General features: G+C 52.6%; 1 protein-coding gene across 1 annotated transcript; it reads right to left on the bottom strand.

The window, feature by feature from the left end:
• Positions 1 to 360: 360 nt before the first annotated feature.
• On the bottom strand, positions 361 to 24,697 carry LOC34621999. The gene is made up of 25 exons (XM_026335906.1): positions 23,100 to 24,697; positions 22,567 to 22,898; positions 21,717 to 22,315; positions 21,017 to 21,460; positions 20,593 to 20,980; positions 20,081 to 20,517; positions 19,015 to 19,770; positions 15,439 to 18,684; positions 13,828 to 15,245; positions 10,900 to 13,773; positions 9,488 to 10,830; positions 8,902 to 9,331; positions 8,652 to 8,764; positions 8,164 to 8,414; positions 7,645 to 8,064; positions 6,870 to 7,459; positions 4,533 to 6,639; positions 3,951 to 4,019; positions 3,625 to 3,855; positions 2,651 to 3,482; positions 2,211 to 2,348; positions 1,715 to 1,903; positions 1,398 to 1,543; positions 973 to 1,115; positions 361 to 715 (listed from the first exon to the last, which is right to left on the bottom strand). Exons 1-25 carry the CDS (start codon positions 24,695 to 24,697, stop codon positions 361 to 363), a joined length of 19,449 nt encoding a protein of 6,482 aa, XP_026191691.1.
• Positions 24,698 to 26,114: the final 1,417 nt, after the last annotated feature.

Below are 26,114 nucleotides of genomic sequence, written 5' to 3'. Positions count from 1 at the left end.
TTCAAGGGTACAGTGCAGCACATCCTCACAATAATTTAGCAGACTGCAGATGCAGCATTACTTCTCTACATGAAGACACCATACCAAGTGAAAGAATGCTGCTCATCCCTTCCCGTGCTGGGTCCAAACAAGCACATTTGCTTTGATGCTTGCTGCATCGTTGGAGATCCTGTAGATCTGCGTTTTATATTAGCTCAAAGCCAAGAAAATAAGCAACCATAGCATTCATCCAGTTATCCCTAGAAGGAATTGCTCGTGCTGCCACTTGTACATGTGATCAAACATGCAAGGCCACTACGTACATCTGCATCCCAGGGCACAGATTTTTGACAAACGCGGAAGGAATAAATGCGACAGATCTCATTGGAGCATCAGCTGCCTTAAGGACTGCAGGATGTGCCGCTGCAACCGTTCATTTGCATATAACAACTGCTGGTAACAAACCCCAGACTCGCCAGATCGCAGGATCTGCAACACCACAACGTGGCGCTCTCGAGTGAGGCTACCGCTAACTTTCAGATTTTTGGTATTTTTGCTACTGCGACTCTGCATGCTGCAGTGACCAGCTGCCAATATGCAGGATAATGGGGCGAGGAACTGCAGCTCCGCAGGGCACCGTGCATGCACCTTGAAGAGTAGCATGTGGCTCTCTGTGAGCACCGTGAGGCTTTCAAGGCTGCGGTCCAAGGCAAAATACAGCACGGGAAGATTGGACCTAAGAATGCAGAACATACAGGGAAATCCAAGCACACAAATCTGGCGATACCCGTATTCCTACCCAGCTCTACGCCAATAAATGCCCGCAAATGTGCAGCAGGAAGCAAAACAGTAAATCATTGAAAGACCGTCAAGAAGAGGAACAATACACACTATCCAATCTGGCGAGCGGCTAGAGGAGAGGTGAGCGGCACCGCCATCATCCGCGTAGCCACAAATAAATATAAGAAAAAGTGGCATGCTATTATGCCTCACCAGTTCTGTCCTTCCGCTTCTGTTAGAATAGCTTTTGCGGCGGCTGCTTCCGCATCGTACGCAACCAACAGGCGAGACGCCCCAAGCAACAGGCGAGGCAAACGGCGCCTTGGGCGTTGGTACCCCTCGATTTGAGAAGCGTCCTGTGGCAGAAGGACTCGTTGCATAGCACTCGATTGCACTTGATGTAACGAAGCGAACAATGGAGAAGTGCCCGTTTGTACATGTAGAAATATGAGAGGTTCACGGATGATGAAGGTGATAACATTGCAGCACCTTTCTGCTTCCATGGGTAATACAGGTGCAAGAAAGCTTTGCCAGACCGCAAGGCTATTGAGGAGAGTGAGGCTTGTTTTGTGAAGGACACCGTAAGCTATGGTGTGAGGTGAGGGCTACGGCGCTTCTCTATCATAGAGTGCTATTACCTTGATGGCCTCCGCTGTTTTCTGGGCTAAATCAAGCACACCCGTCAACGGTTTCACTAGGAAACCTGCGATGCCTCTGCCAGCCCCACGTAGCAGTCCCTCTAAGCCACCCTCTGCAGCGCCCCTAACGGGCTCCTCCACCAGTCCTGCGGGATGGAGCATGCATGCACAAGCGGTGTGCCCTGGAGCCCTTTGAAAGAAGGCCAATTAGCTAAAGTAAGCTATCAGCAGCTCATCGGAATCAGGCCCTTTGAGCAGAGACAAAGTATAATGTAGGTGCGGGCTGCAGTGACTTTGTTCCACGATAGCGATTTTACCTGTAAATCCGCCCGCGAGGGCCCTTCCAAGGGCCTCGACACCCTGTTGAAGGCCCTCTTCCACATTACGTGCCTTGTGTCGCCCCTGTTGCTTTCTAGCGTGCACATACACTTCATCACAAGCCAGTGCTCCAAGTGAGTCAGATGCAACCCCTGCCATTCTGCTGATTCCTCCAAAAAAGCCATAACCTGAAAGCAAACAATGCTCGTGTAACCGAAACCAGGTACGATGAATTGCTGGTACCTTGGGGAGGAAGGCATGCACACGCTATGTGCACTGCATTCGCATGGCTGTAAAGGGATTATTCTCCCCCCGAACACGAAAATTCCGTCGGACTGCCTTCACTCCATTCAGCCTGACACAGATCATGTAAGAACTCAATAAGCTAGAAAATACCGTGAAGCTGCCAAAAATCAACATATGGCACAGAGCGCCGAGCCCTTACAACGGGTGTGCAAGGCAGCACTCCATCATAGGGCTACGTCGAGAAGTCACCTGTGTGTTTGAGAAAGTCTTCAGCTCCCTTTATCATTCCTTCAAAAACGTCTCCACCGGCCTCAGCCGCTTCCAACGGCTGCCTCGCTAGCGCATAGACACCTGCTTGTAGGTGGGCGAATGACAACGCTGGGTTACCTATAGATGACAGAGCAGCCTACAGAATCGTGGCACTCTCTTCCACACCCTAGAAAGGTATATCTTGGGGTTCACAAGATGGGGCTGTTGATCAGCTACCATACAAATAAAACGGCTGGCCTGTATACCCATTTCGGTCATGCACCTTTGAGATACAAATTCCCCCTTTCCAGCACAAAGGAATTCCATATAAAAACTCTACCTCAGAAGGTGCATGGCGAACCGAATTCGTTACCCCCTCAAAAGAACGTGTATAACTCTCAGGTCAGTGCGAGCTCCTTATGCGTGAGCTGCAGGCGTACCTAGTACATCGACAGAGACTAGTACCTTGGATAGATGAGAAAATAGCTGCTGCTGATAAAACTGTCCAACCACTCTTGCAATATCCCGCAACGATAGAGCTGGTCGCCTGTGGCAATGCTGTAGCTGCAATAAGAGAGGAAAACTACAGTGAAACTGTGGCTGCTGCTGCTGTTGGAAATCCTTGAGCTTTTCGGTGAGGCTCTGGGCCGTCATGTGTAAACCGTTTATCTGGAGCCTCGCATCCTCGAGAGAGGAGAGTGTGACAACAGACCTACGCAAGGCGCTGCTGTTACCACCAGTGTCTGCTTTAAAAGATAGAACTACACACGTTTCAGCTATCACGAGAACCCGGAAAATGTACAGCTGCCTTCGCTGATGCTTCAACTGTTGTCGTCGGTCTTCCTTAGATGCAGGCGCACTCCGCCTGACTAAACGTGGTCGAAGAAACATGGGCGATGGAGCAAATCCAAGATTTGCATCTGCAGGCTTTGAGACGAAGAACAACACAGGTGAGTGCCAATGGCTGCTCCCTTTGCATGCCCACTCGAGGCCGCTTTGCATAGAGTAGTGATACTCCATGCCTTTAGCTTCGGGTGGGCCAGATCTGCTGTCGGTGGAACACGCTGATTCGCAACAAGTAGGCGATGTATCTGGTATATCTTTGGGTTGCTCGCCTCCAAGGGTGGTCGGTGATGCCATTGGAGAGCCTTCGCTGCCGGCATAATCTAGTAGATTTACAGAAGCAGTCGCAGCTGCGAAGGCGGATCGCCAGCAATTTAATGCTTCGGAGGCCACGTAGAAACTGTTCAGGTCGGTCTTTATGCTTATGGGCTGCAGCGCGTGGCACAAGGAAACAAAGGTATACTGGAAGATACTGAAACAAAGCAAGCAGTCAGGCCCTGACCAGTTGCAACTGCTAGAGCAAAATGGCAGATGGCAGACTCCGTGTTTCCATGGCTACGAGCTGCCCCACCTTGAGGGAAAGGATACATTTGTCGACCAACACTACGTCCCCTTCATCAGTACTGTTGTGCGGCTGCCGCTGCTGCATCATAAAGTCCACTAAAGCACCCTGCGAATTTCCCTGCTCGGGAGATATGGCGTGCTGAGAAACTGCACGTCTGCCACCACTGCCTTGCACCTGATTGTCACTGGATTCCGAGGCCAGCGGGACTTGTAGTGAGCTGCTGGTTACTGCAGGGGCCTGAGCGTGCAAGCACCAGCATAGAGCGAGAAGGTGCATTACCAGTGCTCAAACGATATCTGGGGATTTCTAAGCAGTGTATGCTCTGAACCGACCTCAGATGGCATGGAGGGGGCCCTTTGAAGTAACACTGGATAGTACGCTTGAGAGTGCATGGAGTCGATCTGAAGCAAAGCCCACAAAAATTTTGACAGAACGTGGAAGATCACCATAGGCAACACCCCTATGCTAAACTCTCAAGCCACAAAATAGTGGGCTAATAGCAAAGCCTCGACAAGCTTAGACGGATCAGTTAGATAGCTTGGTCACAGCCTCATTGGGCCTTGCCTGCAGCTCTTGGATTCTACAAGCAACAGCGCTATGAGATGGGCTACGCAGGTACGAGGCGGAGAGGCCCTCAAATGTTACGAGCAGTAGTTCCTCGGGAAGACGGAAAGTCTGAGCCGCAGAACACCCAGAGAAAGATGCACTTTGCCAAGTTTGTGAGAAAAAAGCTCATTTCAATGGATCCTCCAGTGGTTTTTTAGAGCATTGTCTACCTGGGCTAATGCCACAGAGAACTGGGCAAAATACACAGAATCACATCAGCTGGATGGTTCGCGTGCACACCCACCCCTGCCATCCCAAGTATGTCCCTCTCAAGGACTACGCTTCGGCTGTGTAAGGTGTATGCATACCTGACGAGACAAAGGGTCGGTGATAGCCGCCTGAGACAATACGGAGAGCTGCAGGAGTGGGATTTTCATGCGCAATTCAAACTTGGGTGGCTCTGGGATTGGTCGAAGCGGAAGAATACTATCTGCTGATTCAGATTGACCAGAACCAGAATGGACAGTAGCAGGAGCTACTGAGGCAGACTTCCGATCAGGGGCGTAGGACCCCACGACAGCCGCAGCAAATGGACACATCGATGCAAATGCCCAAGGGCGCACATGGCCATGCATGCCACTGCTACATCCGCTGGAGCAGTCCATAGCTAGCTCCTTATGCACAACCGAAAGCAGAAAGTAACGGGGCAATGTGAGCAAAGAGTCGATGTCCACGTCCTCTGAAGATACATGGACCTGTTCAGTGTCGTCCTCAGCCCAAGAAGAAATGCGACCACCTGAAGCTGTACCAGCAGCAGGGGGTGGTACCTCACGAGAAGAGTGTGGAGGAGATACGTGTTTGCTGATGGTGCCTTCCCGCTGCCTTGCTATATCGCCACCAGGCGGATGCGAAACGCCAACTCCAAGGACTTCACCAGCAGGAGCAATCTGCAGGCGCAGCCTACCAGCAGAGTGCACAACCCTAAACAAGAACCAGCAAGAAGACGGCAGAGGCGACAGAGGTATTACTCCTCGAGCGTTGGAGTGTAGTGGAATGCATGCAACAAACGGCTGGTCCAAATAGTGGAGGTCCACTGTAGATGAGACACTTGCACTATGACTGCTACTGGCGAGCTTTGCTGTTGGAGACGAATCTTCCATCAGGCTCTGCTGTAGCCGCGAGAAGTAAGATAACTCAATACATGGTAAGTTACGGTAATCGTCCCAAGCGAACAGCACAGTTTCCCCGGGAAGCACAAGCTGGGGAAGTGGCCACAACATAGAGGGTCCTGAGTCAGCATCCCCACTAGGAGTCCCATTACTTGCTTCAATCCTACGCAACTCCTTCGCCACTGCAGACTCGAACCGGCACCATGTGCAGCGTGAGCAGCTGCCGGCGTTACTAGGCCCGCTCCCCATACATTCTGCCTGCTTTTTATCATGCTCTGCAGCGTTCTCAGCAACAATGGCTTCAGCAAGACGGCTCAAACGGTTCAGCTGTAGCTGAATAGCCTCCTTTTGAGGAGCCGGAGATATGTATACCGAAGTGGGAGAATGAGACAACGCAACTCCTTTCTGATGATGGGTTCGCTCCTGCTCTGCTCGTTGCTGAGCCTCCAGCAGCATGTTAAGAAGATGCATCGAACGATCAGACTGCTCGCCGTGGTTCCCTAGATCGCTTTTGACATGCTGTCCCGAGTTATCAGTGTCATGACGGTTGAAGTTCTGCTGCGTCGAATTGCCCTGAATTGCAGCCCCCCAGAGTTCAACAACAGCAGTCGTAACGGAGTCCACTCCCAGGGTTGCAGCCTCGGGTAGAGCAAACTTCTCAACGACACTTGACGAGCCGCTGCTTGCTGCGCCGCAGGTGTCGTTTTCAGGCGTGCTTTTGTGGCAGCACTGACGCACTAGGAGAGGCAATGGCGTGTCATTAGATATGGATATGGCATCCCTCAGCTTGAAGTCCTCCTCTTTGATTATCAAGCTAATGCTATTGGCTGGCCCCTCCTCTGTCTCCAAGCGCAAAGAACACCCAGAAGAAGCATACAATCTTGCATCAAGTTGGTCCGGTATTCTTCGGTGATTATGTATTGACTTCGTACTGCTCTCTACAGACACTCCCCGACGCAACAAAACGCTCAGTTGGCGGTACGGCTCCGCGGCTGATATAGAACTGAGTGGTTGAAGCTCATGTGGCTGCAACCTACTGCCCATGAACTTAGCAGGGTCCTCATAGGACACAGGCGAAGCCTTTCCACGTATTGTACTGCAACTACAATCTTCGTGCATCTTGTGAACATCCAGCGGAAACTCAACTGGTGCAAAGGGCAGACGGAGACACCACTCCTCCCGAGGGAAACATAGTGGGGAGTAGCCAGACCACGCACTCCACACTGTTTCTGGTGCACCATCAGTGCGTGGGTCTAAGAAGACTCTGCTGCAGCCGTGTTGAAGCCAGCACAATGTCGGCATTAAGCTGCAAAGACAATAAGTACAAATAGACAGGTTAGTGTACTGTAGAGCTTTGCTGCACTGATAATCCATGGGGCACTTTTAGACCGACTGCGACAGGATAACTGGGAACGCTTGCATGCAGCATTGCGATACTGCGACATTATTCCGCACTGTCACTGGCAAGGAAAGCAGCTCTCAGGAGCCCGTGACAAAAGCAAAAGCCATTCAGCCTTGCGCCCCTCAACTTCTCACCCCTGCGCTTGTATCGCTCGACTGCCCTCGGCAAACTGCCAAACCAATGGCTGGGTTTGCTGAGGCTCCAATTCCAGCGTGAAGTCGACGGCTTTACTAGTTGCTCCCTCATAACTGCAATAGAGACCTGCCCTAGCTTGTCGTACTCTTACAGGAAAGGAGCAATGATTCGTTACAGTGTACATGGGAGCAAGAGTTAGCAACAAAACAGGGCGAAGTAGAGGAATGCCAGCCTCCATCCTTGTAGCAACAAGATCCAAGGAGGGATTCCCACCCACACTCCCATGCAGAAATCCCTTTTTAGAATTCCCAGAGACTTGACTGCCTTTGTAGCTAGCATCGGTCGCGGACTGGCCTGCGCAAGCCTCCTTAGAGCTAGACGAAGGAAAGTTCGCAGACAGCCCGCCAGGAATCTGCATGGCTTGTCGGGGCGACATGAGGGTATCGTGTGCGGTTGAGAAACGCGACGACACCTGAAGATTCTTGGGGAAGTCCCCCCATATATCCAAAAAAGAAGAGCAGCCAAGTCCTTCAGCCTCCACACGAATAGAAGATGTCTGTAGGGAGCAGCACACAATTGTTGCGAGGAGCTAAGGAAAGTCCTATATCCTCAATCACATGGTCTGTTTTCCGTTGCAGCACGCCACTACGTAGCCTCAACTTGGCAGGTGATCTGCTCCTAGCAAACTGACGGCCCAAGCGCTAACAGGAGGTAGCTCTAGCAGCCTCAAGGTGCAAGAAAAGCACGATACCACACGTAAAAACGGTACCATACGTTGAAGTCGAGAAGTCGGATCTCTCCATCGAAATGATTTGCTAAGCCATCAAGAGTAGAAATTCCGAATTTGGGTACTGGCACTGGCTTCCGACTTTCCAAGCTCCTATTCAGATCAACTGCAGCAGCAGCTGCTGATACTGCTTGCATTGCCCATCCTGCCTCTGTCAGGCTGTCGCGGTGAAGGGCACTGTATTCCACAGCAGACAACCTCTTCGTGTGCCCCTTCGGGGATCTCAAGCGGCCCTCGTCATGCCGCTGATGTTGCCGTTGCTGCTGCATTTGCTTCTGAAGTGACCACGGGACGTATGACACCATCCATACTGGTGCATGTAAAAGCAAGCAAGGGATGCCGCCTTCTGTTTCACAGAAGATAATCCACAGTTTGGAGACGCGGTACGAGGTGTCCGAGCATTCAACCTACAGAATCGGCGGAGCACAACGAACACGTCGGAAATCAGTACTCGCTGTGGCATCTATGAATTCTGGACTGTAATATTTTATGGATGGTGTACAAACCTCTACTATGGTCTCCCCGCCAGGCATCTCTTCAGCGGCTCCGCCATTCCTGCATTTAGATTCATCTAATTTGACAAGGTCTGCTGAGCTGTGTCGTCTCCCTGTGGCTGTGCTCAAAGAACCGGAAGCTCCGTCAGCCGCTGCAGTAGGGGCTGCTGCTGGTGGTCGCAGTCGCTGTAGGGGCCGAGGGTGAATCTGGATGCGACTGGACCATCGATCTTCTGCGAGTGAGAGGGAAAGGAAAGCCACTCCTGCAAAGGGACCCCATCGCGTACAAAAGCAACGTGTATAACTAGTGTTGCTGTAGCAGATATCAGCGCCTTTCCTACAACAGTCTGCTAGAGTACTCAGCTGAGCCAAGACATCTTGCCTGCGCTAGTTCCTATCCTTTTAAGGGACTCAGCAGGAAACAACACCCAACAGCTTCCTGTACTGTGAACTGCCAAAAAGATTATATAAGAATGGAAATACGTAAACTAGGGAATTACCGGCCAAGGGGAAGGAGTGAACATATTGGCAGTTGTTTAGCTGAAGGGAGCCCTCTGAATCGTCGGGCGGATCCTGTCCCGCCTTCAAAACCAACGGGCAGTGCACACGATATCTGCAAAGGGGAAACCCGCATCCATCAAATGCAGCACGGAGCAAAGCAACAGATTTCAGAGGTCCCAGTGAGCAGCTAGAGTCTTAACAGCCTAATAGAATTTTTACTTGCTGCATGTGTAGGGGGGCAAAGAGTACCTAACGGGGAAAGGAATGTTACTAGCAAGGCGCAGCGGAGCCTCAAATGAAACTTTCAGCTGTAAACAAGAAATTGAAGAGTGCAATAGCCTTTCAATCCCATATAAAACTGCCATGTGGTAGTCACACTGCCGTTGCTTGTCCAGGTTTTCTTGTACCAGCTCTCTGGCGAGACCCTGTTCGGCGGTGGCGGGGGAACATATTTCTTCACATTTGTTACAGTTGCCAGTATTGCTTTGGAGTGGGCAACACCGCAGTAAATCCAGCTTTGGCAGACTCCGTTTGAACGCATCTTTCCCTGTTCCACTGACGCCATGCTGCTGCGCCTCGTTGACTACTTGCCATAACATGCCGAGGCTGAGGTCTCTGGACCAGCTGTATGTCAGTCCCGCCTGGATAGGCCGGACGCGTAGACGCCCTGTGAAGCAAACTGAGAACATGAGAAGCAGCACACAGTAAAGAACGACTAAGAAGCTCGCCAATTACACATTTGCCGCCTGAGAAAAAATGTTGTATCGGCTGTTAAGGGGTGGCAGGTGGGGGGAGGAATAGGATAGAATGCTTTCCCTGCAAGGTCTGGCCTTACGGTCTACGGGGACAGCAGTTGTTTCCCCTGGTTTCAAGAGTAGAAGCCTAAGTTGAGAGTCATTCCCAACCTCCGTGTGTCGCGGTTTGTTCTCCTGTGGCCCCAAGCTCGGAGCCTCCTGGGGGTGTAGCAGCATCACCTCGAGTGGCAAACTGCAAGAGTTGCGTAGGACCACTTGTGACTGCACAAGCAGCTGCTTTGTCCCACCGTCTGCAATGAGGCGACAAACAACGAAAGGAGCGACATCTTTATGGACTCCCAGAGACGCTGTTGTTGACCCCGTCGAGGGCACTGTCTTCGTGTCTGTTAGAGGCTGGATGTACACTCCAACGCGGTCAAGGGGGACGGGCATCCGCAGCCTCCAGCGCCTGCAGTGTCCAACTGCGCCCTCAATAAGGCGACCAGAACCTCCCTGACGCATCTGCTCATCAGCAGCTGTGTCGCACATAGAGTATTGCGGATCATACGTCCCGGGGACTTGGTCCGCAAGCTGCAAAGCGACATGCACTGTAGCCACCGCTCCAGTGGACAGCCGCATTTGTGTAAGAGCCCTTTCTTCTAATGGCCGCAGCCAATCCCACTGTTCAGGTCTCCCAAGAGAATGCAAAGGGTGCGTCGCAGGATCAAAGTCTTTGGATCTTGCGGGAGACGGGGGACAGGACACCGTCATCTTCGAGCTACCCTCTGGTCCATCTACGCCTGGTTCCACTGTTGATCCACACGGCAGTCGCTGTAGAGCTGGGCCGAAGTCCCAAAATATGGAAGAAGCTGCTAGATCGCGTTGGATTTCTGCTTCGCTCGTGCTGCTGCCTTCGCTGCTGCTGTACTCTTCGCCTATCCTTTTCGTTTTGTTATGGCGCTGGCACACCCGCAGGTTGCTGGGGAGGCCGCATGTAGATGCGGACACGGCTTGCCCTGAGTCACCTGGAGGAAACCCCTTTGAGTCCAGTGTTAAAATAGGCTTGGAAGGGGGCAGCAGTAACACACCAAGCTGTAGCCCTGTCTGATTTACAATTTGATAAGGAATAAACAGGCGTCCCCTCTTGGGACGTGCTGCCTCTTCCAGCGGTCTCAACTCGCGTTTACGCCCCTTTCCATCGGACTCACTAGCGAGCCCTGATTTGTATAAAGTTTCCGTATCCAGATGACCGTTGTCATCTGAAATGTGGCGTTTTTCCATGCAACTGCCGCGCAGTGTGAAGGCAGCAAGCAATGCCTCCGTCGAGCTTGATGGGGGTTTTCTCAGCGGAGCCCCTCTGCGATCGTTGACAAGGGTTTGCCTTTGCTCGCTGAGAAACGCCGGTCCAGCCTCATGCTCATCATCGTGCTCTGCTGCGGACTGACTTGTCAGGCGTGATAGCCTTGAACCTTGTTCCTGCTGCTGTTCCAGCTGATCTTGTTGCAGTGCTTGCTTCTGCTGCGGCGTAGGCTCGTTCTTTTGTCCATGTGAAGCCGCTGCCGTGTTTTCCTGGCAGTCTTGAGAAGCAGGAGCTTGCTGCTGTTGCATGTGTTGTGCAAAGTCACAGTGCCACTTGTATAAACTACCTAGAACGGATTGCAGCAGCAAGGGAGATAAATTGGCTTCGATGGCGCTGCCCTCAGGGCACGAAAGGGAAATACCCATGTACTGTTCCCCATGAGCTACAGCCTCGGTTACTTGTGTAGCCGTATCATCGCCAATGCGATCCATTTTCTTTGCCCTGAGTCCTTGCGGCGGCGAAAGCAGAGTTCGTTGCTGCTGGATGCTGCCGCTGCTACTTTCTGTCTTTCCGGGTGACTGGTGCTGCCTCAATAACTTGACACTCAAATGCTCTAAGGACGGCACATCACGGCGTGCACTGTGCTCCTGTTGATGCTCGAAAGCATATGTCTCTTGATCTGCAGCAGTCTTCGAAAAGCGGAAGAGCACGGGGGCCACGGAACTGGAGCTGGCTTCGTCCTTGCTGCTTTGCCTGCTGCTGTTGTTGATGGATTCACTAGAGGGCGGCTTTGTCTTTGAAGGGACCACAATCCTAGAAAACCTTGGGTCATGTCTGTGCTGGTGCTGCTGGGGGCAACTTGGGCGGTTTTTCTGGAGTCTGGTGCTGTTGCCTTGCCAATCTAATGTAAGCGACGAGCTGGCGTCATCGCATCGTGTACTGTATGCCCAGTGCATTAAACTGTATGGCGCCTCTCGTACAACAAGAGAAAGAGGCAACGACTCGACCACAGGCTCAAAGGCAACCGCCAAGGGGTTTAAAGCCCACAAACGCAAGGATGATTCAAAAATGCTTACTGCACACCTCTGCTGTTTTTCCTGCTGCCGTAGTGCGGCATGGGGAGGAGGCAAAACGTAGAAGGCTCGGGTAAGGCGGCAGTCGGTTAGCAAGAGCTGAAGAAGAGGCGCTTGCAGGCAGTCCAAGTGATCATTAAGAAGGGTTACTCGCACAAGTGGCAATCCTGCAAACAAATGCCGCTGCGGGGGATATGGTTGGAGGCCTTTTGGTGCCCGCACAGCATACTTATTAGGTGTCAAGGTTCTTTCTTTCACTCGAGGCAAGGATAGCCTCAGCTGCTCCATTTCAGCAGTGCTACGAGGCGTCCTATCACCAAAAGAAGTCTTTTGGACAGAACATGGCTGCTGATTCTCCCACTCCCCAGCAGACGGCTGCTGCCACCGCCTTTGTCGTAGAAGCAGCTCGCGCTGCAGCATTGTGCAGCGACGGAGCAGGCGCTGCAGCACGCGCTCGTGCATTTGCTGCAGCTGTTGCTGCTCTTCTAATTGCCTTGTCTGCTCAGCAGCACAGCGGCAGATTAGAAGGCAGTCCTGGTACGATACCTCGAGTTCACATGGGCCCACATGCACTGCAGTGTACTCTTGCGGGTGGTGGCAGCAACAGTTGCACCGCTGCCCCGGGGGTGTTCTCCTAGCTCCAGCTCTGCTGAAATTCTTGTCTCTGATCAGGCAGCGACAACAGCTGCCCTGAGCGTCTGCGCAGCTTCTAGAGTCACTAGCCACTCCTTGAGATACACCCATGGCTGCATCGTTTAAGATTTTTGCTTTCCAACCGCAAGGGTCCGCTGGAGGTAAGACGAAACAAGTCAGTTGTGCCCACAAGTCGCTACAGATTGCCCGAACGCTATTTTGGCTGTCCTCTGCGATAGATCCAGGCTCATCAACCGCTGAAGTAAAAGAAGGAGCCTCTACAGAAATATTCGGTTCCTTGTCGGCTTGGGGCATGCCAAAGCTCCCCCAGGACCTTTCACTAGCAGACGCACTCACAGCTGCAGGGATTGCCTGCTGTCCAGTTGAAGGATCTTCACATGACTTGAAGAAGGCCACCTGTCCTAGTGCGGCGGATGAACGCAGCTCGTTTGGCAAGAAATGTGGCAATCCCTCATCTGCGAAATTCGCTCCCTGTGTTGCACCCAGTGGTGCTGTTGAGTTACCGCCACCACCTCTAGTGCCGGACCGTCTCAGACTCCTAATGTATCTTCGCTCCAAGAGCTTGCGGCGCCTGTGGAGATCCGCTGTACTGGCGTCCAGTTGCTGCAGGGGGCTGCTGTTGCGAAGACATGTAACAGCTGCATGCTGCAACAAGAAGTCCACAGCGCGCAGGCCAGGGGAAAACCTGTCCTCCAACCTACCAAGATAGTTTATTCGATCTCTCCCCCGAGAGTTCTGCTCCTGCAGTGGGTGCCCTGTGTTATCTGGTGCAGTGAATAGGACGCTATCTATGTTACATCCCCATGAGGTACCTCCACTGCCGCTGCTATCACAACCACGGAGCTGCCTATATAGCGTGCAAGCTATTTCAGCATCTTCAGATGTCTCCGAAGGATCCATAGGGTCGTGCACTCCGTCGGCTCGCCTGCTCAGGTCAACTGATCCACGGAGAAGCACCGAACTGGTACTGCTGATTCTGCTGTCCACTGGCACTAGAACCGATGCCTCAGACAAGTGAAGCGCTGCGTTTAGGGAGCTTAGCTGCAACGGTGGGCATTCTAGCTTTTGTGGCCCAGTTGAGAGTCCTGAAGTTGAGTCACTGCTCAGCTGCTGGCAATTGGTATAGTGTCTGTTGCCTTCGCTGCTCCTCTCCCAGGAGTCGTCACTGCTGCTCCAACCTTCCTCATCAGTGGCGGCGTGCCGGGGCTGTAGTTTCCCAAGTGGCATCCGTCTGCCTCGACTGCGCAGTTCAGCGGCAAATCGCTTAGCAGAGTCGAAGGATGACCTGCATACTGCAAGAGCCTTGCTTCCAAAACATGTGAGGTCCTCATCAATACTAAAGGCCTGCGGGACCGCTATACTGCTGCCGCTGGTGCTAGTTCTGGTGTTGTATGCAGTTCCGCTGCTGCTGCGCCCCAAAGCATAGGGATCTGCACTACTCCGGAGAGTAATATCATCGGTGGAACGGCTTAATCGCGTGCGGCGACTGCTGTCTCTGTTGTCACTGCTGCTGGAATGCATGCTATGCCACTGATTGACGCCAGCCGTTTTGCACGAAATCTCCTGTCCTAAAAGGGGAAGACAACTTCCACCGGCGGCTTCCTGGTCAGCAACTGGGGCAGCTGGGAACGGGTGATCCGTGGCAGCCTTGACAGATTGGTTAATCTTCCTTGGGTCCTCCACAGCAGTAAAGCTGTTGCTATAGGCGATGTCTTCATACACAGCCTCCCGTGATCTGCTTGGTGTCTGAGAAGGCATGCCACTCGGCTGTACCTCCTTGTGGGAGAAGAAGGCTCCGATGCGAGTCAACAATGGCAAAGACAGGACGCACCGAGGCCTCCATGAAGAAACAGAGACTCGTTGCTGCCTTCGCTGGTGCTTCCGCTGATGCGATAAACGCTGCAGTATTTGGAGCTTTGCTTCTGATGGCATATTTTGTTGCTCCCTGATGGTGAGAAGGCTACTCTCCGACAGCGGTATTACTGGGATTGCGGACGCAGACTTGTAAAACACCTTGAGCTCCTCAGGGTGAGGGGACAGCGCGACGGCTGGTAGGACAGACGGGAGCTTTCCCTGCGCCGGATGCTGTTGCACACGGCTACAGCTGTCTGCAGAATCGAAGATCACGGTGTAGTCCCTGCTAATTTCAGGCAGTCCCACCGGTTCCCCCGAAGCTGCCCTCTTAAAGTCAGAGGACCTCGCCGATGTGTCCAACTTCCTAGGAGTTCCAAGAACAGTATCGCCCAACAAAGCCGTGGTAGCGCTATGAGCGACAGCTGGGGACACCAACCCGCTCTCTTCGCTTGTTAAATCTTCTTTCAAGTCCCTCAACTGAAGTGGGTCAACCCACGGGACTGTAAACGCAGTCACTAAGGGATGCTCTTCTTGGTGCGTGTGCTGCAGATCATGTTCATCTGATACCCTTCGCGCGGACTGTTGCTCTGGATTGACCAGTGTTGCCAAAGAATAATCTCCTCTGGCAGCAGCAACAGCTGCTGCTATTGCATCCGCTTCTGCATGGCGTGTGCTGTTTACAAGGGGCTCCAATTGTTGTTGCAGAAGCCCTAAAGGGCAGCTGCTGTCGGTGAAAACGACGCAGAATGGTGAAGCAAATTCAGGACAGAAAAGGGTTGATGAGCCAACTCTCATCCCAATAAAGGTCCCAGTGACTGGAGGAATTATACGTGTTTGCGTATACACTACTTGGGTAGTTTGCACCTCCTCATTCTTGCTGCTCAAGGGCACCCAGTCATTGGCTACAACGACAGCAGGGAGCAAAAGTCCAACCTGTTCCGCCTCCATGCGCTGGAGCCGTAACGACCTCAGCTGGACCTACAAGACAGCAACCGCGGGTAGAACAAGACAAAAGACAGAGTTTCTCAGTATATTCACACAACAACCAGATCAACAACAAGGCTAGGTCTCGGTGTGCAGATCATGCCCTTTTAATTGACACATTAAAAACTTCTGGAGTTGCCCGACAGTGAACCATCGCCATGTAAGATAATGCATCGGTATAACCTACCCTTAATCGTGTTGCGTGAAACAGGAGGAAGGGATTTTGCTGCGCTTGCTGCGCTGGGCACTTCGAAACTCTGGAAGTAAGCTTATTACTGCTGCTGCAGTCTGAGGCCATGCTAGTCTCTCGGGATCGCCGCAAGGGCTCTTGTGTACGCAGGAGCTCTCCGATTCGACGTCTGAATGTGCTGCACCGGGCTTTCAGCAAAGTAATTTGCTTTTCAAGCTGCGCTTCGCACACAGCGAGATGCAATCCGTGGGCGACGAGCTCTAAGAGAAAGGTTTCGTGTCCCCATTCTTCCAGCAGCTCGATGAAATCCAGCTGGGGTTCCAATAGCCCTTGGAGGGTTTGATGATCCTGTAGCTCCTGGAGGATGGCACATACATCACTATCATCCCTAGGCTTTACAGCTGATGCCTTGAGCTGTGATCCTGGTACAACGTTTGGACTCTGCTGGATATCTCTAGGAGACACAGGTGCAAAAGGAGCCTCTGCGGGCAATACGTCAAATTTGATCCCTGGAACCTCCTTATTCTGCGGAACTGCCTTTGCTGCGGGAGATAGCGAATGCAACCGCGTTGCTTCGACTTCAGGATCGTTGGCTGTTACGTTATTCTTGATAACATCGAACAAAAGGCTAAGAGTTTGGATGTCGAGCCGTAAGGGTAGCAAGCCAACTTCCACGCGCAGCCAGCTGGATGCCGGCCGCAGTAGTGCCGGCCGGTACATATGCACTACCAAGTCAACACTACCCAACAGGTACCTTCCTGGTGAGCTGGAGGCATCCAGCTGACACTGGATGTCTGCGGAGTCCGGAGTTGTAGTAGTTGGGCAGAGTAACCTGGCCGCATTCCGTCTCAAAAACCGAGAGGAAGATAAGGCGGGATGCGTGCAACAGCAACAGACAGCATTACTTCGCGTAGACGTGGCTCCCTGTTTTTCATGCTGCTCTGGTGTTTGTACAATTCCGGAATCTGAGCCGCTGAAGACCTGGAAATGGCTGTCAACCCTGGCAAAGGCCCTCAAACCTTTGAAAGAGACATTAATGGCCTCCACGAGGCCGTACCTATGGCTCAGAGACCACGAGTTAGAGACAGTGAAATTGTCGAGAAAACATTCAATCTCACGCTCATTGGCTCCACCTGCCGCCTGCGATTTCCCCACTACGCCACAGGTCCTGCATGTTTCACGGCTGCAACCATGGTTACTGAACTTGCTATCTCCGCTGGCGTCCTTATCCCTTGAACAGGTTAGGGGAGGCCAGCAAACGACGCCTCTGCAGCTAGGTATGCAGCTTGCCGGAAGAAGCAGACGCGGGGAGGTAATCCGCACTTCGTAATGAAAGGAGCTGAACGGTACCGCTTTCGGAAGTACTAAACCTTCCAAGTTGTTTTTGCAAGTACCGGAAGGTTGCGTTTGCAGTAACAACTCAGGAAGACCTAGGATCTTACGACCTGCATCAGCAAGGAGGAAGATTCGCCGGAGACCTTCATTTGGAACACTCCACAGCTTTTTGTCTTCGCCAATGTTCTTCATATCTTCATCAGTTGAGCCGCCGTCAGTCTCGCCCTCCGCTGCTGATGAAACCACTTCCTCCCTTCTTGATGACTGCAGCACCCTAGCGCTATTTATGGCAAGGTCTTCGAGAGAGGGAGAGCGCTGAATGGGCCTCAAGGGAGTCTCCTCAAGAGTCCTGCTGCCATTACATCTACCTGATTTACCCGCGTTGTCTTCCTCTCGAGGCGTAGGGGACGGGTGGGACGAAAAGGTCAGAGTGCCTACAAAATCATCGATCATCCAATCAAAGAGCCGCCAAAATTTGGGGTGAATATAAACCACACGGCAGGTCCCCACCTCCACCTTGAGGGACGACGTGAGACCGGAAAATCTGGGGGATAGGGGATGAACCGATTCTAGGGACGAGCTAATGGCGCAGCTGTTGCCGGGAACCAGCCCAATAATCTCCGTAGTCATTAGCACTGGCCTCCTGTGGAGAGCTTCTAAATGTGCGGTTCTGCGCTTGCTGTCTTCCACTGGAGGCTCAAATACAGTCTGCAGCAGCTGGTCGCCACTGCATGGGGTTCGTTTGGTTCTTTGATTCGAGCTGAGAGGGGCCGTGGCCTTTGAATAGGCAGGGACAACGAAGTTCAGTGAGAAATCTTTTACATTTGCAGCAAATTTGGTTGAGAAGCGATTGAGGCGTAGCCTCACTAAGGCAGCAGAGAGCGTCGCAGTCGCAAGCTGTAGGTCAGTACCACGCGTCGTCCATAGAAAGTCCACCGACTGTAACTCCAATTTGAGGTCTCTCAAAAGTGGATCGGTGAACGCCCTTGCAGCAGCCCCGTGATCCACTGCAACTGCCCTCGTCGGTGCGCTGGCCTGTGGCGAGCTGCGGACACTGCTACAGGCGGTGATCGGTGCAACCGTGTCCAGATCAAACTCATGTGGCTGTGCAGTGGACTCTGTCCGTGTTTCGTGAAATTCTGTGAGACTGCTTGTGGTGCTCTTGATGTTACTGCCACCGCTGCTGCCGGCACTGTCGTTGTCTGTGGCATCAGTATGCATTGCAGGGTCCTTTACGAAGTTTAAAAGCCACGTGAGGGGCGTTGGGCGGAAATTGAGTGTCATGTGCTTAAGCAACCGTACAGAAGCGGAGACGCTGGCAACCTCGGCTGCTTCGATTGAGTGGTGGCTGCTGCAAAACTCGAGCCCAATGCTAGGCTTCCCCAAACATTCGCTTTCAGAGGCAGCACCTGCTGTTTCTGCTTCCGAAAAAGTGCCTGGAGACGGTAGACAGAGGATGTACCTGTTCAGGCTGTCCTTGGGGAGACAAGGCTGCTCCAGGAGTAACTGCTGCATGTCAAGCTGCCCGACGGATCTGCACTCATTGCTATTAATATATACACAGATACCAGTTGCTTGGAGCTGAAGTGCGTCTATTTCTCTGTCTGTATGTTCGCTCCCTTCGAGGGGCCATGCCTTTCCTGTGATGTCTCCAACGCTAGTGCGATCGAGGCTGTGCAAGTATACAGCCATCTTCTCCCAAGCTAGGGTGGCCGACACATACATTGGAATACTGTTGTTGACACCAAGAGACCCGCTGCCACCTTGGTAGTTGTTGTGTGGATTAACAGGGCGATGACAGAGTATTGCACTGCTGTTTTTCGGGCTAGCCAGGCTACGGGAGCTGCCCTGTGTTCTGTCGATAGTCTTCTCGGGATGTGTGAAAACATCGCTTCCTGTCAGCGCAGTCTTGAGACCATTGGTCGCACTGCGCAGCATACACAATCACAAAGACGGCATATGGCCTTCAGCACTCACTACACCCCACCCCCAATTTGAAAAATTTAATACCCTCAGGAGCACACCAGCTCCAGATCGGGGAGAGCAGCACAAAAAAAGGCATTTAGCAGCTCACCTCACGATAGCAGCGCACTCGCTACGACTCATGCGAACTCTGACTTTGTTACATTTTCCGTTAACATACATATGCACTTCGTTGGGTGGCTGCTCCTGTTGCTCTACCATCAGTTGCTGATCCCGCTGCTTCTGCACTGACTTCTGCTGCTGGGTTGCATTTACCTGCTCGTCTGCAGTTTCCTTTACCTGTGAGCATTTGCTCCCAGCGGATGCATTGGGGAGCACCGTAGCTGGGAGGTGCAAATGCCGGTCCTCAGAACGTACTGGCAATCTAAGCGGCAGCCACAATTCTGCCGGGTGACAAACTTCGCTGTGCTCAATCTCAATGGTTGCCACAAGCTCGGACGGAAAGAGCACGGGCTGAGTCTTTCCACTGACGTTCCATGCTGAGGGCAGTTTTGTATAATCTGTGGCACTGCAATCAAAGCCCGAATCTGCCCTTGGCCCTTGATGGCCCAACAAAGCTTCCGGTAGCTGATGCTGATATCCCGACTCGGCTCGGCAGTCGCTACTAGTATTCAGGTTTTCCTTACGCTCGGTTAGCTTGCTCAAGTCATCGTTAGTGTAAATGAAGCCCCAGTGGTCGACTGGCTGTAGAGACTCCAGCTCGCCTTTTAGCTGCTGATGATTAGGATGGATCAGTATGTGAGAGTCTCTTAGAAGCACGCCGTGGAAGGTGCGAAGACTGATGTGTCGCACGCGCTCAGTATGGACTGCAGCACCATCACTGGGTACTGTACCAGAGGTGGGCCGTACTCCTGCGCGAGCTGCGTGCAACCCCACCAGTGACTCCTTAAAAGTATGGTAATACTGCTCCTCGACGATGCTGTCGGCGAATTTAAGCCCTGGCGAGGCTACTCTTCCCGTTGCGCTCGAGCTGTTGGATAACTTGCCCTTCGTATAGCGTGCGCTGCAGATCTGCAAAGCGTCCACAAGACCACAGGGTGACAAAGTACATTGTAAGGCGTCCTCACAAGGGGCCTAGATGGGCGGACTCAGTGAATGGTGCTATCCGATAACCATTGCATCGAGAGAAACATATCTAGGCCAATGAAGAAGACTGCAACACAGAGAATACCTATCCCTGCGGTTGTCTTGATTCACCGATTTCGGAGCTGGTGGGAGCACATGCAGTGTAGAGAAAGAAGATGGCCTAGGAGGCTTTTTGTAAGGGGTAAATATGTGAACAAAGTCAACAGGTGTATGCCTGTAAGGCAATCAAACCTACCCGCAATTCGCCTAAATGACAAAGTACCGCGCGCCCATCTGAAGCTGGAGCAATCAACGTAGGGGCCTCTACCGACACTGAGTACCGCAACGTTGCAGTATCACGGAGCTGTTGCTGCCGCTTAGGGGAAAGGATGAGTAGTCGCTGGTGCAAGTTCATGCGCCTTTTGGGTTCTGTGAGTCCACATACGCCACCCTCTGGGTCGATTCTGTCTTGTTCCCCTTGGCAGGTGCTCCCTCTAAGGTGTAGCAAAGTGCATTTCTGCGAGGCCTCAGCTGCGGCAGATGCTGCAGCAGCTGATGCAGTACCGAAGGCCTTTCCAAGAGCAGACGCGTCCTTGAGGGCGTCCGGAGAGAGAAAACATATAACGCGACGAACTGTAAGGGACAGGATATTTGAGTTGCTCTCTGAGTTCTCTACGAGCTCTTTTACTGATCCTGTTTCAATTTTGCTTCCCTCACCAGTGTACAGCTGCGTTCCGGTGCAGCTGATGATGCTATTAATGGAGGAACCCTCTCGTTCCGTATAGTCAGGGCTACGCGATATGCAAACCCGCAGAAGTGGCTCTGCCCCAGCACGGGGGTCCTTGTACACGAGCTGCTGCTCTGGTTGGAGACCTTCTGGCCTATGGCTGAAGCCCAAATGGCCTACGAGTGCACTGCCCTCAATCCCCTCAGTGCCTACGATACCACTGACGCTCAAAAGGCTGACGCTGCAAAGCAGTATTCCGGAATGGAGACGCTGCTCTGCAGGATGTGGTACTGCAGGCTCCTGTAGACGCCGCAGCTGTTCTTGCTGTGGTAGCTCCACCTCAGCTTCTAGCCCCCGTTTTTTGTCCATACAACACGCGACGGCGGCATATCGCAGCATTACGGAGACTGAAAGGGTGTACGCAGAACGCTGCTGCTGTGGCTGCACAAACACTGGAGTTGCTGCCACTGGGGCAGCTGTGCCTGATGCTACGTTTGGTGCATACTCCTGCTCTTCCTTGGTCATGCTGAGCATTCGTGAAGTTTCGGGGTCTAGACACTCCTCGAATGATGCGTCCTCCTCTTCGTTGTACCCTTGTGCACTCTCCACGCTTTCATTGCAGCCGCTTTTCTGGTCATCCATGGCAGTTAGAGCCTCTGAGGCACGCGCAAGTGCTGCTGCTGTCCCCTCAGTCCTCTGTGGGAGCTCTGTTTCAAGTGCGCTTGAACGCCCATCTCCAGATGTCGGCGATGTCAAGGAAGGCGCTTGCCGCTCTTCTTCTGTCTCTCTGGTCCCTTTAGCCTGTAAAATTTTCTTTGCGTCCTCCAAAAGGAGCGTAGCTGCTGGGTCTTCGGCGAGACTTGACGGCAGACCCCCGGAGACACCCTTGTCGAAGCGCGCGGTCGCTGGCTGAGTGGAGGCACATCAGAGAAGGAAACCCAGAAAAAACGCTTAGTCACAAACCTAAGTGAAAGCTAGAAAAATAAGCAGAAGTTCAGAGCCGCAAAAGGGATCATGAACATCTGACACAATAAAAATGGGATAACGGGAAGTGAGATCGGGAGGAGGGTTATACCATGATGCAAACAGAGACAACTATACGGTACGGAGCATGCATTTTACCGCAACCTTAGCTAGCACAAGCCATCACCGTACATGGGCTTACCTGCGAGCAAGCATCGTAGAAGTCATCCAGATCTGCAAACGAATTTGTATCTAAGGGGGAGCTTTCCTGCTCCTCTACCTGCCGCTGGCTTTGACGGAGTGACCTGCGCTGATCCAAAACCTTCTGCAATGCGAGCGGAGGTAGTGGTGGTCTGCTGCTCCCCTCACATCCCGATTGACTCACTGTTCCTGCTGTTGCCATCGCCGCAGTTACGCCCTGTGGTGGTGTTCTCCTCCACACAGGAAGCCATGTAGTCCATCCTTTCGTAGCGGCTGCCGCTGCAGCTGCTTGCTGCTGGATAAAGTCCTGCCGTGCTGCTCCGTGAGCATGCAACAACTGGTGCAATGGTATCGAATCTCTCAACACAAGCAGTTGCTCTTCCTGCTGCTGCGATGCCTTGCCTTGCAACTGCAATAGCCGCAGCAGGCGGTATGTTGCGGACTTCTCAGCTATGAGGCGCATTTTAAGTGTTTCCTCCACAGAAAAAGGCCCCTCTAGGCTGGCAGTGTCATTCCTTCTGCTGTTGCTTCGGCTGCTGCGCAGGAGGCGGCGAACTGCGCGGATTGCAAAGCGCCACCAAATTCCGCTGTTCCCGCGGACTGAAAGGCCACAGTGAACACAAGAAAGATCATTCAAAGCCAAAAACACTCCTAAAGAAAGCAAGCAACAACTACTTGCTGTGTCATGAGCTACTTTGGAACAGGGCCAATCAGACAGATGAGCCAGTAATGGCTGATAGATAGTATCCAATTCTGTCTCGCCGATCGATATGTTGCTGCTGCCATGCTTAGTCGCAACTTGTGTTGTATACAACCATATGGATTCAGCGGATCTTAAAACTCGCGCGCACCTGTGCAAGATGGTACGAATGGCCTGACTAGGCTTAGTACAGCCTCCGCAGTCTCAACAGCTTTGCGATGCTCTTCGAAGCTCACTGCTAACCAACGGAGGCCATGCGCCGCTGCGGGGCAGAAAGTTGCTTCCACACAGCCGCACTCGACTGACGCCGAATACGCAGTGCTTATTGTTCCTGGTCTTACCTGCGACGCAACTGCTGAGGAAGCAGCCAATAGCTCTACACCGCTGTTGCCATTATCTGTACAGGCCATGCCTATATGGGTACCACCACCACCCCCGTTGCTGCCGCTGCATTTTGTGAAGATGTCAATACCGGGGTTCTTCCTGAGAAGGACCCACACAGTAGATGGAGCCAACAGCTGAGTACTGCTCCTAGTATCGCCTCCAGATTGATGCTGTTCACTGTAGCTGGAGCTTGCCGTTGCTGCTCGTCGATTGTGCACTCGGCGCTGCTGGCGGTGCTTCTGCTTTTGCTGCTGGTCGCCTTCCTGTTGCTGCTCATGCTTCTCCTTCTGTTGCGTCCGCTGCTCTGCTGCAATAGCACGGAGCTGCTGGACTGTCTCGGCCTCACTACGCGTGTGAGGGCCAAGCAGCAGCAGCTCGTCATGAACGTACATTGCCAGGCCCTTAATATCAAATCTGCTGCACATACCAGCTTGGGTGGCGCTGCTGCTGCAACCCTGAGACATGTTCTTTGTAGTGCACGGAGGAGCGGCAGCCCATGCTTTCGTGTTGTCATCAAACTGTTGTTGCTGCTGACGCTCGCCTCCCGGTAACTCCGTGGGGTCTTGCATACTGAGCTCGGGAGGGATTGTGCGCAAGTGTAGCTCCTGCAACACTACCCCCAAGGCTAAGGCGCTACTACGGCTAGTAATTCTGCTGTCATATGGCGGTATCACACACTCCAAGCGGAGGTGAAAGTTTGACAACTCTAAAGAAGCCCATTCGATGTTACGGTCAATCCAACTTGAGATCAGGGCTGAAGCGCCAAAAGACAAGCCCCACCGTTGTTGCTGTTGCTGCATTTGTTGCTGCTGCTGGAGATCGCTGTCTGTGCTGTCCAACAGAGAACTTCGCTGCCGCAATGCTAGTTCCAGCAACTGCCGCCTTTCCCATTCTGCTGGACTCATCGGGGCCAAAACAACAATAACATCCCGTACAGCTAGAACAAAGGAGGAAGCACCTTCTTTACTAGTCGCTTTTGCTTCTGTGGCTGTGGCTTTTGACGGCGCCTCACCTTTTGCGGACGGTGGGCCTCCTTCAGCCTTACAAGTACTGAGTGGATGCTGATACAGATGTTTCTTGCCTATACACGTAGAAGGACCGCCGAATTCGCGATAAGCAGACTCCCCGCACGTCCTGAGTCGCAGCTGTATAAGGCCAATGCTGCAGTGTAGTAGCTGCAACGGAGCCCCCGTTACTAACGTGAGTTCCTGCGGTTGCAGAGACACCCCACGAAGGGTCAGTCGCTTCTTTGACAGGCTTAGTTCAACGTCTGCTGCTGAAGCACCCCGCAAGGCAGAAGGTAATACCCACGGCAGCAGCTGTCGCAGCACAGCAGACAGCAAGAGAGACAAAAGAGAGGACGCCCGCCCAGTACCCTTATCCTCGAAGGCAGCTTCTTTCCAGTCCTGATCCGCAGCATCGAATGCTGCGGATACCGCAGCTTCAACTGATTGTTGCGGATGGAAGCACTCCTGCTTCGCGGGCCCTGGACCGCTGGAGCGTGTGCTAGCCTCCGCGGAGGCTGTTGATTCTGGAACTTCCTGTTTTGCATGCTGGGTCGCCGATTTAGTAGCTGCTAAGCCAATAGCTTGTCTTGCAGCGCCGTCCGCTGTTGCATCCGCTCCCCCTCCTAACGCCGCCCCAGCATGAGGCTTTGGAGTTCTCACTTCTGTAGCTTCTGCTGCTTCAGATACTGCTCTATTGGAGGACTCCGATTTTAGTTCTACTATGGATTGGGCTTTAGGCGCTTCTTTTGCTCTTGCTGGCACAGCTGATACAATAGATGCTGTGTTGTCAGGCGAGGTAGTTGCAACAGGAGCTGCGCTGACTACCGGAAGCTGCTCGTCCTCTGACTGTTTTCCCTCCCCCATAGTTTGTCCAGCACTGTCCGTATGCATTTCTGAGTCTCTGGATGTACGGGTACCTTACAGAGGTTCCAACATGGAAGAGCAGCCAGAGCAGAGGCAAAGGAGCCGCTGCAGTGCAGGTCAGGCGCGGTGAGTCCCAGAGATTCACTTCATTTCCAAAATCTTTTATAACAGTTTGACCGCTTACATGCTTTATTCCGGTCATGTATGGCCCCGTCGCCACGGAATTATTGTCTCCAGAGCAACAGGAGCAGCAGTTCCTGCGGCAGGTGTACTGCAGTGTCGCCGTCCGTTCGATGTCTCTCCGCTATGCAAACTTGAGTGTGTCTGTGGTAGACAAGGAGATGTGAAGGCCTGAGTGCAGTTCACTTGGACTACAAAGGGACCTTGGTTTGGAGCACAATGTATCTGTGGGTATGATGAATCCCCAGCTAGTGCGTGCTAGCTCTCAGCTTCTACGGGAGACCGCAACCTGAGGTTCGCCGTTAGGTGCTGTGGTCGACATCAGCACCTGCAGCTTTGCAAATAAAAGAAGAAGAAGAGAATGAAGGTACCAGCTGGTCACATGATGTGGTTTTCGCCCTACGAGGCGCTGTGCCGCCGAATCGATTGGTATGCACACAATGAAGACCAAGGCACGAGCCCTTTTTCTTTTTGCCGATGGGTTGCTGCTCCATGTTTGATTGCAAAATAAAAAAGCCTACCTCCGAGGTGGGTCTCAATGGCCATGGAAGCATGGGGGCCCATCAGCTCCTCTAGGGCTTTGCTGCTGCATTCACTGCTCAGGGAATAGGGCACTCCTATAGGGGCCCTAGATCTGGAGACTAATGATATTTATGAAGCGTTCGTCTAGAATTGGATGACTCAAAGACTTTATATAACTTACAAGACGTGTGATAATAGGAAGCCTGTAAAATATTTCCGCTCTCGCCCTGCCTGAGCACATCCAACGGCTAAACTACCGTCTCACAGTGGACCCGTTCTGCTGTCATTAATGAAAAGCTCTCGGTTCTTGCCTATGCATCAGCAAGAAATACTGTTTCGTGCTGCTTCGTGTCTGTTGCTGAATGCCACGTCCCCCGCTTTGTCGCTACCAACAGCAAATCGGACTTCCTGGTGACAACTAGGTCCCCTCCCCATGGCCCTTCCAGTAGATCCGCAAGGCATGAAGTCGCAGAATAAGAATAGGTGCAAGGCATGGGAGCTGTAAAGGCTGCAGGGCCAGCGTTTGTGCAGGGGGCCGCACCCTAGACACACCCTCCCTAGAGGATTCGCAGCTTTAACCACATGAGGAAGAAGATACAGCTTCCGCAATGAGCTCCATATTGAATGAAGTCTGGGGACCTTAGCAGAGAGTATGCCTCTCTACGATCTGTGGCCAACGTTTTAACTATCGGAGAAGCTGGGCGGCATGGGCACCATAAAAGTTTGCACCTTTTCACTCGTT

Source organism: Cyclospora cayetanensis, unplaced genomic scaffold (assembly GCF_002999335.1).
Source record: "Cyclospora cayetanensis isolate NF1_C8 unplaced genomic scaffold, CcayRef3 CcayRef3_contig_85, whole genome shotgun sequence".
In the NCBI taxonomy this organism is placed as follows: Eukaryota; Apicomplexa; class Conoidasida; order Eucoccidiorida; family Eimeriidae; genus Cyclospora; species Cyclospora cayetanensis.
This window is presented reverse-complemented; position numbering and strand designations above follow the sequence as displayed.

Excerpts from the sequence above, each read along its gene's own strand:
- LOC34621999 (XM_026335906.1), bottom strand. The coding sequence starts at position 24,697 with ATGCATACGGACAGTGCTGGACAAACTATGGGGGAGGGAAAACAGTCA. Across the intron at positions 20,518-20,592 it reads TGACTATACGGAACGAGAGG|GATCAGTAAAAGAGCTCGTA; the intron begins GTTCCTCCATTA and ends AAATTGAAACAG. Across the intron at positions 2,349-2,650 it reads AGTCTCTGTCGATGTACTAG|GTAACCCAGCGTTGTCATTC; the intron begins GTACGCCTGCAG and ends TGTCATCTATAG.